General features: G+C 31.0%; 1 protein-coding gene across 1 annotated transcript; it reads left to right on the top strand.

Annotated features, from left to right (window-relative positions):
- The first annotated feature begins 4,249 nt into the window (after positions 1–4,249).
- On the top strand, positions 4,250–11,483 carry LOC107028628 (protein NETWORKED 4A). The gene is made up of 5 exons (XM_015229769.2): positions 4,250–4,406; positions 6,971–7,074; positions 7,421–7,492; positions 7,635–7,743; positions 9,290–11,483. The coding sequence occupies exons 3-5, from the start codon at positions 7,478–7,480 to the stop codon at positions 11,008–11,010; spliced, it is 1,845 nt and encodes a 614-aa protein (XP_015085255.1). The 5' UTR covers positions 4,250–4,406; positions 6,971–7,074; positions 7,421–7,477; the 3' UTR covers positions 11,011–11,483.
- Positions 11,484–13,194: the final 1,711 nt, after the last annotated feature.

Raw genomic sequence — 13,194 nt, 5'->3', positions numbered from 1 at the left:
TTTAAATCTTTCTTTTTATAAGTTATGTTCATTGAAATTAGGAGTAATTTTTTTAGATAGTATTTTACATTTTTGAAAATTATCTAATAATATCATTTATGTTTATTTTAAGATTATAATATTATTTAATTTTATTTATTTTTCTCAAAATATATTTGACACAAAATAAAATATATTATTTCTCTTCTACTAAGGGTGTCATGTCACATTTTTAACTTATTATTAATATTTTTCTAATTTTTTTAAAGAATCGGAGGAATCCACATATCTTTTTGAAGAATCAGAGAAGCTCATATCACAGTTTTTAATGTAATTTTTTTACTGGATATAATATGTGAGTTTGTCTATTTTTTTTTAAAATAAATCTATCTATCTATATATAATAGGAGAAGTAAAAAGTGTCACATTTCAGCACCACAAATATTCAAGAATCTTAATTTTTCAAAAGCCTTTTAAATATACTCTAAAAATACATATAAAAAAACAGGAATTTTAATATATCTATTTTAAATAGAAAATAAGAGTTCTTTTGTTATGAAAAAATTGTAACGGCAAAAAATGAATGATTTTTAAATGTCTCTAATTTCAATTTTAAAGGAAAAAAATGAAATTGAACTATTTTTTTGAAAAATAAAAATAGAAATGACTATTACAGGAAAAAAAAATGAAAGATCTTTAAATGCTTCAAATTTCAATTTTTAAGGTTAAAATGAAAATTGAAAAATGATTTATTCTATAAAAAAAAATGTAATGTCTATATATATTTATCATACTTTCACTGATTTTAGGGAATGCTCCAACAAAATGGAATGTAGAAATATCTATCTAAATAAGAGAAGAAAAAATGTATCATAAAAAAACTATAATCATTATTTGAAAAATTAATTAAAAAACTTATATTAAAAAATAATAATTATCATTCAAAAATTTAGAAAGTTATTTCTAAAAAATAGTTAAAACAGTTCACTACTAGTTAGTTGTAGAAATGGGGTACTTTTTTTTCATTCATTTTTAAAATTTATCTTTATATATCTAAAAAACAAAACATTTTTCAAAAAATATAAATAGAAAACAATATTTAAAAAAAAAACATACTTCAACCTAACGTTTAAATGGGTTTAAAGCATATTTTTTAATAATAAAAGAAATAAATAATGTGACATGGCATCCTAATAGAAAAGAGAGAATGTATTTTTTTATGTCAAGCATAGTTTGAGGAAAATAGGTAAAGTTGAGTGATATTGTAGTCCTAAAACAAACATAAGTGATATTCCTATTTAATTTCCCAAACATGGTATGGGTGACTATATAGGGAAATAACTATAGAAATTAGAGGTTGGCCGATGCATAACTCTCTATTTTTTGAGACAACCAACTTCAACCCAATTCTTTATTTTAATCTTTAAAAATGAATATTTTTCTCTCTCCTCAATATTATATTATTATTTTTATTTCATTCTTATTTTTTTATTTCATAATATAAATCCCTTATTTCTTTTCCCAATAATTACGTTATATAATTTTCATGTGATATAATATTTTACTTTTTCAAAATTTTTATTTAATATAAAATGATATTTTATTCTAAATTTTTAAATAACATAAAATTTAAGAACTTATGCTATAATATACAAATTAATGGACAAATTCTAATAAGATTGAAATACAATTACATAAGCACTCAATTATTGAAAGTATTACGTTGCTCCTATAAATGCTCTATTAATGCATACGGAGTTCAAAATGAGCATTATCGTTCTTTATTTTTTTTATTTTTATATATAGCTAAAAATTATTCAAATTAGAGATTTTCATCTACTACCATTTCCGTCGTTGGAGTTGGAACCTCTACGACATCTTAAATTGGTGCATTAAGATCATTTCACCCTCAATTATCATATTGTGCAGTATAATACATGTAGTTATTATTCAGGTAGCAATTTATTTCCTCAAAAACTTGACGGTCTTATAATAATTGCAGAATGTGATTGTAAAACTTCGAATGCACGTTTAACATCTTTTCGGCATGATTCTTGTTTCATTCTGAATTAATTATTATGTCATTTATTGTACTTTATCTTGTTTTTAAATTATAATGTTATGTATTTTATTATTATGTTGTATTTAAATTATCATATTATGTATTTTATTTTTAAGTTAAAGATTTCATCTTATCATTTTAATTGTGTTTATTCTTTATAGTGAAAATTAATAATAAAATCAAATTATATCATTGATGAAAATTAGAAAAAAATAAAATACTATTAACTCGGAATGAAAATACTATATATAAAATAATATATTTTTTAAAATACTATATTATATTTAAAAAGAAGTATGAATATTAGATATTTAATTAATGACATTATATGTAAAATAATATGTTAATTAGAAAGTAATAGTAGAGATAATAATAAAGACTAAAATAGAGAGTGTGAATAGTAATTCTTCAAATTTGGAGAACTATTATTCACCTCTCTATATTTGAAGAACAAAGAGTGATATAGACTTGGGTTGGAGTGTCCATTTTCTATTATACTCTCCAAATATAGAGAATGCAGAGTAAAATAGAGGTGGGTTGGAGATGGTCTCAATAACCATTCGATGATTATTAATCTGTAATCAAATCAATCAATATCTTATAAGTTGGCTAGCAGATAGTAAATTATCGATATCCAATAAATCAAACTGTTAAGTAAAATTGTCCGTCTGATCCATTCAATAAACAAACTCTATGTTTAGGTGATGACTTTAGAGTTTAGAGTATTTCACGCAAACGGTTAGGTAGCATGCACATATCTAATTGTTGAGTGTATCTTAGGTGAATTATCATGTTGTGTTATATGTCTATTTATTTGATTTTATATCAATTTATGTGTGATGTGTGCATATCTACTAAAAAAAAGATCCTCACTTGTAAGATTGTACAAAATACCTCGTCAAATTATATTTTTAATAAAAATGACATAAAGAATTATTGTTGAAAATAATAATTCAAAGTTAAAGTAGAAATTATAAGTTCATTAGGAATTGTTATTTATAGTATTTACTTATTTATGTTTAATTAATTTGTTAGATTACTTCCTAATCCTAATTCAAATTGGATTTTACTTTTATAAATAACATAGTTTCAATATATAAAAATATACTATAATATATAGAACTTTTGTGAAGTTATAAATAAAATATTTTTCTTTTTATCATCAAAATATTAAATTAGTATAACAAATTTAACATTAAATCATTTATTAATTATAAATAAGAGATATGTAAGAGGGTAAATGGTATTTGGAAACAATTTATTTTTGTGGGCAAAGAAAAGCATTTGGAAAAAAACAAAAAACAAAAAACAAAAAGGGGTCAATAAAATTACACCAAAAGTAATACTACCCTAAGCCAAAAATACATAACATTGTTATTATTATTTTTTTAGTTTATTTATTTGATTTTAATCTGATATAAATTAATTAAGAAAATATTTTTTTTAATCTTATTTTAAACTATAAAAGGTGATTGAATTGACTTATTTAATGTAAATTCTTTATTTTTATTTTTAGATGTGTTTAGAAAAGACATCTAGATAAAAACAAAAAACATGAATAAAATACGTAAATAAAGTCAATCCAAATATCCCTTTTTAAAATCCTGGATAATTCTATAAAAAAATTATTAAAATTATATTTTTAAAACAAACTAAAAACAAGACAAATTCCAAATTTAGGAAAAAGCATGTCACAAATGACGACAATTTCCGCAAAATGGCGTATTGCTTTAATAACATTTTCTTTTTTCTTTTGCACTTTCGCACAGCCTTCCATGAAAACTATTCAAAACGAATTTTTATTTCGTTCACATTGTTACTCGATTAATCTCAATAATTTTTGATAACTTTTTTATAAAAATACTAATAAAAACACTTTATTTTATAATAAAGAGTCATACATTTAGCAACGTGACTATTCATTTATTTTCATTTACTCCTTATTTAACTTTAGCTTTCCACCTGACATGTTTAAGACCATAAGATTAAAGAAAACTTTGATACATTTGATATATCTTTAGTTTAAAATCACAAAAATAATTTTTTTTTTTTTTAAAAATTTTGTTTCGGATTGAACTTGGTCATTTTTTTTGAAACGAAGCGAAGCGAGTATTATTTAGTAAAGCGTGTAGATACAGATAGAGAGATGTGGTTGAAAACAAAAGGTCAAAAAATATCTCATTAAAAATAAAAGAACAATGTTGTGTTGAAGACGTGGCTTGCTTTTTATATAACAACAATTATAGGGTCATTGAACTCCTACTTCTTCAGCTGTCATTTTGACTTTGTTAACAAAGCCCTTATTTTTTCTCAATTCTTCCCCATTTTTTTCTGTTGGATTCTTCATCACTCTGCCTGTCAACTGGTTAGTTTTCCATTTCTAAGTACTAATTTCTTGCTTTTTTTTTTTAGTTCAATTTATTGGTTATTTATCTAAGTTTGAAAGGTTTTAAATTTGTATTGTAAATTGCTAATTGGCTTCGGTTTTGATAGTTGGATTGAATTGAATTTTTAGATTAGTTTAAGTTTAGTTTAGTTTTTATAGAATTTGGGGGTAAAAGGGGAAGGATAGGAAGGAGTTGACATTGCAGATGAAGTGTTTGATGAAAAATGAGAGATCTGGTCCCAAAAGCTAATTTTTTTTGTTCATCGAAAAAACAACATGCTATGTGGTTTAACAAGGTGGGGGGTATGGGGTGGGTAGAGTACTAGAGTGTATGTAGACTTTACCGCTACCAAGGACCGAGGGTGTCAAATGGGTGGGTTGAGTTGAAATTTGAGATATTAAACTGGGTTGGAATAGAAATCGAGTTGGGTCTCTTAGTCTTTCCTAAAGTTTACTTTGGGCTTAAATGGATTGGGCTCAAATGAACAAAAAAAAAAAACCATGACCCGCACAATTAGAACCACTTAATCTCAATAATTTTAGCATATTATTATAATTTTTACATTCACAACAATATCAAACTCAAGAATTTTTTAAAAAAAAATTGCAAATGGATAGATAAATCCTAAAAGATATAAAATATATAGAAATTCATACCTTCAATATAGAAATATACATGCAAATTAAGAGTCTTAAAAGGGTTGAAAGTGGAGACTAAATCTCAATTGAAAATTCTTTTAACATGTGTTGGGCTTAATGTATTGAGATTGAACCCAGTTCAAATCATCTTGAGTCAAACCCATGAAATTCTGAGCGGGTAGTTATATCTGGGCTCATTTTTACACCCCTACCACACTACCTGTAAAGTTGTAAACTACTGCGATTAATAAGAGCCTGTTAGAATAAGCTTTTCCGCAGGTGTTTTCAAGGCAAAATAGCTTATAAACACTTGAGTGTTTGGGTGAAATAAAAAAGTGCATTTAAGTATTTGTTTTTAAGGCCACACAAAACTAAAAAAAAAGAGTCAAAAGTCATTAGTTAGGATTTTCTACCTTTTAGCTTATACTTATAAGCTATAAGCCATCTAAACAGGTCATTACAATTGAATGGAAATATTAAACTGGAAAGGAAATCCACTCTCTTATTGCGCTGTTTAATTCTCTTGCTTAGCTTCAAACTCACCTCAGGCCCATGTCCACCATTGACTGTGTTATGATTTGTTTGGTCTTCCAAGTCTACACTTGGGTTAATAACAATAACCTCATCCTCAAGGCTCAAGATAAGATTTCTAGTGATTGCAGAAGGAAAAGGAACTTCAATGTGTTGTACAACGTGTTCAAGAGCACGAGCGGAAGTCTATAGAAAATGAGCTCTTCCACCCCATTTTCTCACAGAATGTAATCGTCCTTGTGCAACACTTTTTATAGTTCCAGTTGTCACTTCCAAGAATAGGCAACGTTCCAACAACCCCATTGATTCTCCAGTAAAAGCAAAGCATTCTCCGAAAAACACACGAGCAGTTGGCTCATCCAATTTCCATTACAAAAACCTCTAAATGACAATGCAATGATACGGTAGAAACATTATTGAGAACATAGTCAATAGAGCAATTCGGCTGATGCACAAAACCCTCACTTGACATAAACTTCTCGGAAACTTTCTGATAGACAATTATGAGTATCTTATGCTAGCTGAACTGGAAGAATGTGGTTGAGATGGTTTTGGAATTCTATGTAATTATTATGCAAAAGATAAGGTAATATGACATCTAATTGGAGGACTTAGATCTTATGTCACAGACTTTTCATGTACCTAACTAATGTATTTTAGACTTCCAACAACTTGTTGTGGAGATTGATCAGCTAAATCAAATTACATATTAGTCCTTTCAATCTGGACAGTGTCACACCTTTGTCAGAGAACCCACAGAAAGCATATTTTTTTTTGGTAATAAACATGACATGGTTTTTATGAGAAAGAAAATGATTAGCTAGTAAAATGAAAGAGTGAGTTACTATTGTCTTGAAAGAAGGGAGTGAAATGTGAACAAATCCAAATTAGTTTGGTAAGTTGGCCCCTCTCTCCATCTTCTTTATGGCCCCCAACTCCCCACTTCCCTTTCATAAATGAGATTTATTATGTAGTTCCAAGTGAATGAAAGCATCTCTCTCCTTCACCGGAGATTCAGAATTTTTAGCATTTTCCTCTCAAAATCATTAGTTTTCTGTCTTTCCTCCCTTGCCCCCCCAAGTTAAGTCCTTTCTCCCTGCTTTTTGCAAAACTTAGTTCCTTTTGTTAATTGTTCTTTTGGGGATTTTCTGATTAAAATCATTTATTGAATCTTTGTATGTGTCCATGAATATTGTCTTGTTGAATCTACTTTCAATTTAATCTCGAAAATCTACGCTTTGTATTTCGTTACCCATCTATTGGAATACAATTTCTTAGTTATATATCGTAACTGACTATCTTTAATGAATGAAAAATAATTTAAGATTTGAGATGAATGGCTTACGTGTAGTTCTAATATTTTTTTTGGACAGGCATGATATGAGGAAGAACTCTAACACGTGAATATAGCTGGCGACAGTTGTGGGATTTGATATCGAACTTCCCCTGCTCCTTCTGTGTGTGGCGTCCACGGGAGGTGCATATTTGTTTTATTTTCTGCTGGCCTGTTGGCTTTGTCAAATTAGTCGTTATATAAAATGGATTTTTCGTCGTTTCATAAAGATGAATTTGACAAGACATACAATAGAATTTAAGTAATGATCGAAACAAAAATTATATTTAAAGTAACAAACTGAGAGATGACAACCATCAGAATTTAGTATTCGAAAAGAATTTTGACCTTCATCATAGCAGATATTGAAGTGAAATAGTAGAAATACCTTTTGTTCCATACTTGTTAAACATGTTAGTCCGAAAGAAACATATATCCTACTGTGGTTGACTTTTGACAGTTTGCTTACGTCACCTTCATTATTATGCAGGCAATCTTTTTAACTTTTCGAGTTGAGGAGTTTGTATTGAATAACAAGCTCGACAGAATGGCATCAACCTTTGTAAGATATCTCTGTTCCATAACCAAAAACAGTTAACATGTTGAATGAGTTTTATTTGCCTTGTCTAAGTTTGCTCGAGATTCTCTTTACTTTCTTGTATGTTTTCATTGTCCATGAGATTAAGAGTGAGTTCCCTTTTCAGGTGAAGTCTAGTAAGATGAAGAGGATGGAGTCGAAGAAATCACACGCTTGGTGGTGGGATAGCCACATCAATCCCAAAAACTGCAAGTGGCTTCAAGAGAATCTTGAACGTAAGCTATTGTCTTCTTTAACCTCACTTATCTTTGTCAAATCCTTTAATTTCGTATTTGACTAATCTGCTAATGCCAAAGATGGACCATCCAAATATATAAACCTTATTAATTGAATTCAATTAACAGGGCATCATTTATGCATTTAAGACACATACGCAAGAGATTGAAATTTGTACTAGTGAGTGATACGAGTTGCTACTCACTGGGCATTCTAATATTTCACCTTAGGGATCATTATCACAAATAGATTGAACTATTACTAGAATGCATTATAACAGATAGTTACTATATTCCTCTAGTTTTATAATTCATATAACCTCTTGTTAGAGGCGGAGCTAGAAGGTTACTTATGGGTTCTTTTGACCAAATCATGTATCTAAAAAATCTATTCAATATGAACAAAAAATAAATTTAGAAGTATGGTCGTCTAGTAGGGTCTTCCTTCTTTGTTTTCCATTATTCCAGTGTGTTAATAGTACCACCATTAACACATTAATTTAATCGGTAACCTTAGGAGGTATTTGTTTGCAAGATATACACTTTTTATTTTTGCACCTTAAAAAGGAAAGAATTTTAAAATTTCAGAAACTTTGGAAGATAGAGAATGCTCAATACTTATCCGTGAATTTTTTCTAACTATACCTCATGCAGTTTCTGCTTTCTTGTTGGCTTGGTGTTTTTTTTTTTGACTATACCTCGTGAAGATAGAGAAATGCTCAAAACTTCTTTTTTTGCAAATGTTCCAATCACTAGCTCTAAATTATAAGCTATCTTTCCCGTGTTATATTTTGCCTACATGCATAAATTTTAAAATCATATTGGCTTCCCTTACCCTGGCCTTATATCCTCCTCCACTATCCTAGCGTCGCCCCTTGTATAGGTGTTAAATGCAACCCTTGCAAATAGGGCATGAAATGAGCAGTTTATTAAGATGGGTGGGGTCAAAACAGGTTAATTAAAAGCATAGGTTATGATCCCAACACATCAAAATATTGGTTAAATCATTTTATGACGGGTCAAATGTGTTTTGAGTAGAGTCATAGACACCTGGAACTTCAACGTGTCTGTTTGAACTTCCATTCATTGTGACCTATTCTTAAGCAACACAAAAATAAATATTTCATTCAATATGCTGTGGTTTTGGTAATTCTAATGACATCATATGATATAATAATTTGGTCTTACACTATTATGGTATTTAAAATTTTAGATTTTCGTGTCCAAATTCTATACTTTACATTTCTCAAATTCTTTGATAGTTTCCGTATTAAAGTAGAACGGTCAGAAAAAAAAAGTAAAATGGTCAGAGAAGACCGGAGGCCAATTGACCGTACTTGTTTGTGATTCCATGAAAAAACTTTGAACAGTTTCATCCATTTATCTCAAAGGAGGTTACTAGCTATTACACAGACCTCCTGGAGAAAATGCACCGTAAAAACACCTAATTTTGGCAATTTAATTACCAAGTTGTTTCTCGTAAATTTTTTATGTTGAATGGAGAAAATGGCATACAAGAAAATGACGAATAGGTCTATTATTTCAGAGATGGACCAGAATGTCAAAAGGATGTTGAAACTCATTGAAGAGGATGCGGATTCATTTGCTAAAAGGGCAGAAATGTATTATCAGAAAAGGCCAGAATTGATCACACTTGTTGAGGAATTCTACCGCATGTATCGGTCATTAGCCGAGCGTTATGATCACGTGACCGGGGAGCTCCGGAAAAATATTCCTTCAGATCTTCAATCACAGGGGTCAGGCATCTCTGACGTGGGTTCTGAACCACCCTCCAGGTTGCCCTCTCCTGATCGGAGGCCAAGCCGTCCTAAACCTGGTCCTCGTGCTGCTGGATTTGAATTTTTTCTTGGCGCAGGTGGAAGTAGCTCGGATCTGGCCAAGGAAGGAGATGAATCCTCAACATTAGATTCTGAATCTGAATCAGATGATTCGTCTATCAATAATTACTCAAGTACAATAAGCAATGATGATGACCATGGGTTGCGTAAGAAGATTGGTGAATTGGAGGTCGAGCTCCGTGACGTGAAAGAGAAGCTTCGCAAGCAACATGAAGAGGTCTCTGAGAGCTCTGTTAGGGGATCACATGTGGACAATGATAATCTTATGGCAAGGATAACTGGGTATGAAGAAGACCTTAGAAATGCAAAAGAAAAGATCCTGTTATCAGAAGAAGAGATTAGCAGGTTGAGAATTGAGCTTCAGAAGTATGTATCAGGGGACTTCGTGAAGAACGTCCATGAGCTTACTGCTGGACAGGAAGCTAAAATTTCTGATGAGGGGCTGCAAGAGAATGCTATAGAGGAAGAACCACAAGTTTTGGACCCAGAAGGTAAGATCCGAACACTTGAGGAAGAGTTAAGGAGCACCATAGAGAAGCTTCATGATTCAGAGAAGGAGGTGGAGCGCTTAAGAGACGAACTTAAAAGTAACGGTTCCTCCGTAAAATTACTTCATGAGCAGCTTGGATCAGCACAGAAAGATATTTCTGGCTGGAAAGCCAAACTTGAGAGAGAGAAACGAGAGGTTACAAAGCTGCAGGACCGAATTGCAAGGTACAAATCCAATTTGTCAGACCGTGATCAAGAAATCAGAGGACTGAAAGAATCAATATCAAATGCCAACAAGGCTTTGGCAGAAGAAAACTTGGATCTTCAATGTGAAATTACCAAATTATTGAAGGAACGAGCATATTTGGAGGATAGTATCAAAGAAATGGATCTACGTTGCCAATCATTAGAGGAGGATGTTAGACGAGCTGTAGCAGGGAAAGAAGAAATGGAAATGCTGCTAAAATCTGAAATCGAGCAGTTAAAGTTGACCATCGCTGAGAGGGACAACCATATCGAAGAACTGAACAGAAACCTTGATGCATTATACCAGAAATATGATGCATTGAAAATAGAGAAAGATAACCTAAATGCTAGAGTTGCCTTGCTAGATGAAGATCTAAGTTCTAAAGATGATCAGATTGATCAAATGAACAACCATTTGAACCAACTTCACATTGAGCACGTCAAGTTGATTTCTGAAACTGAAGGTGCCCGTAAATTGGTAGAGGAGCTGAGGTCTAGAGTTAAAGAAGTGGAAAGAGAAGTAGAGAGACAAAAGGAAATAGTTTTGGAAGGAGCAGAAGAGAAACGCGAAGCAATTAGGCAGCTTTGCTTCTCACTCGAGCACTATAGAAATGGTTACCAAAGGCTTCGACAAGCTTTGGAGCATAAGAGACTACCTGTAATGGCGGCCTAAGTCCATTAGTGATGGTGAGCAGACGTTATGATCGTTTCAAACTCTGCTTTTTTGTTGTCCAAAACACCATTTTACCTTCTTGCTTTTCGTTTAGGGTTCAGTTTTTCTTTTGTTCAATAGCTCCTTTCGTTAGGCATTTGCCTTCCCAGTGTTCCGGCTTTTCTATGTCTGTAATTGCAGGAATACCAGTTGTGGTTTTCTAAATATCTGTGCACTTTCTTACCATAACAGAAACCAATATGAATAACAATTCAGCTTCGTATGAAGTCTAATTTCGAACAGCCATAGCACCAACTGTCAAGCTGAAGAAACGACACAATTCGAAGCACAGAGAAGGTAATAGGACAACTCAATGTATAATTATACCTAGGTTAATGATGTAGAGGTAACAAAGTCAGAAATATGTACCTCATAAAAATTGGAGATCAGATCTTATCAGATCAAATATAAGTAATAACAACACATTTTGTAAATTGTGTTCCCTTTACAGATAAGATGAACAAATTGGAGTTCGGACTTAACTTAGATGAATGTATATATGATTATGATGCTTAAGATATTGTGTTGCAACTTGAAAGTATACTTAATGGTATATTGAGTTATATGTGTGAGAGTGGGAAGGGTAACAATGGCCTTGTAGTTTGATGAGTGGCTCAGAGACGAGGTGAGCTTCTGAATGAGCGGTTACATATTTGGAGGATTGGGTATTACGCCATTATGATACATGAACGAAGTTGGTCCCCTATCGGTCGTGGTAAACCCTAGTTTCTTCTTCTTTCTTGATCTAGAGAGAATATTTTCGGAGAGGATGAATTTGGTCAAGTTTAGGGAATTTAAAATATTATATAGGGCCTAGGGTAGAGGGTAAATCAACATAGTATTGGGTCAAAACATTTAGGAAAAGACTCAAGAATCCCTTGAAAATAATTATCGAACCCTCACCGACAGTCTGACCTATGGTCCTTAGGTCCTACCACAGACCGTCCTGATTGACCTTTGGTGGGTTCAGAGACCACCATTTTTGGATCCCCAAGGATGGGAACCCATGTACGGTCTGTGAGTAAACTTACGAACCGACTGTGAGTCTCAACTTTTGATCCTAAAATTTCAGTTTTGAGACTCACCTACGAAACTTGCCTACGACTCGTGCATTGAATAACAGACCGTCCTAGTGAACCGTATGACTCAACTCCTTCCTCTTTTCAACTATCTCCACCATATGTTTTAAAGTTTGTTGTCTAGTTCTCCTCTTTAAAAAAGAGCCATCCCCTAAATCAATTTTCCTCACCTGAGTCAAAGTACACCTTTCGTTATCAACCAAAATTAGCAAGCATTTAAATGTGTAATATGCACGTGCAATGCACGTGTCAAGAACTAGTATTATTATAAATGGGAACAAAAAAGTTGAAAGTTGAAATACCAAAATAACCCTATATAGTTGAGTTACTACAATAATACCGTTATATTATTATTATTATTATTATTATTATTATTATTATTATTATTAAATAGTAATTTAAGTTCCATAATAGAAAACTTTTTACATACCACTAAAATGTTACCGTAATAATTTGAAGTGCATTTATGGAGAGCTTCATACAATATCAATATTTAATTGAAGAGAATACATGATTAGATGTCACAATTTATTATTTTTCACTTCTTAATGACTTTAATTGCTAAACTTTTTAGCTTCTACAATTAAATACATTCATTCACAACCTTTCATATACATAATTTCTCTCTTTATAAATTGAATAGAAAATATTAATCCATTACACTTTATATTTTCACATCTTATAGTTCTTATGTAATCTTTTATTCATTGGTCATTTTTTTAATTTTGTATGGTAATATAGTGTTAGATATTTGGCAATCTTGACAAATCATATAATTGAAGTAGTAATCATTTTTTTTAACCAATAATATAGTGTATCCCACATGATTAAAAGAAAAAGTTTTTATTAATACAATCAGAAAATCTTCAGATTCTATTGATCTTTGCAAGTTGCAACCTTAGTTGAATGTTTTACCAGAAATATCATTTTACCCTTTAAATATTGTATAATGCATCAATTATTCTAAAATAAGTATATCATTTGAAATGTTTGGTATTAAATAACATGGGATACACGTGCAACGTACGTGTTCGAGAACTAGTATATATATATATATATATATATA

Source organism: Solanum pennellii, chromosome 8, assembly GCF_001406875.1.
Source record: "Solanum pennellii chromosome 8, SPENNV200".
In the NCBI taxonomy this organism is placed as follows: domain Eukaryota; kingdom Viridiplantae; phylum Streptophyta; class Magnoliopsida; order Solanales; family Solanaceae; genus Solanum; species Solanum pennellii.
This window is presented reverse-complemented; position numbering and strand designations above follow the sequence as displayed.

Excerpts from the sequence above, each read along its gene's own strand:
- LOC107028628 (XM_015229769.2), top strand. Across the intron at positions 7,744-9,289 it reads GCTTCAAGAGAATCTTGAAC|AGATGGACCAGAATGTCAAA; the intron begins GTAAGCTATTGT and ends CTATTATTTCAG.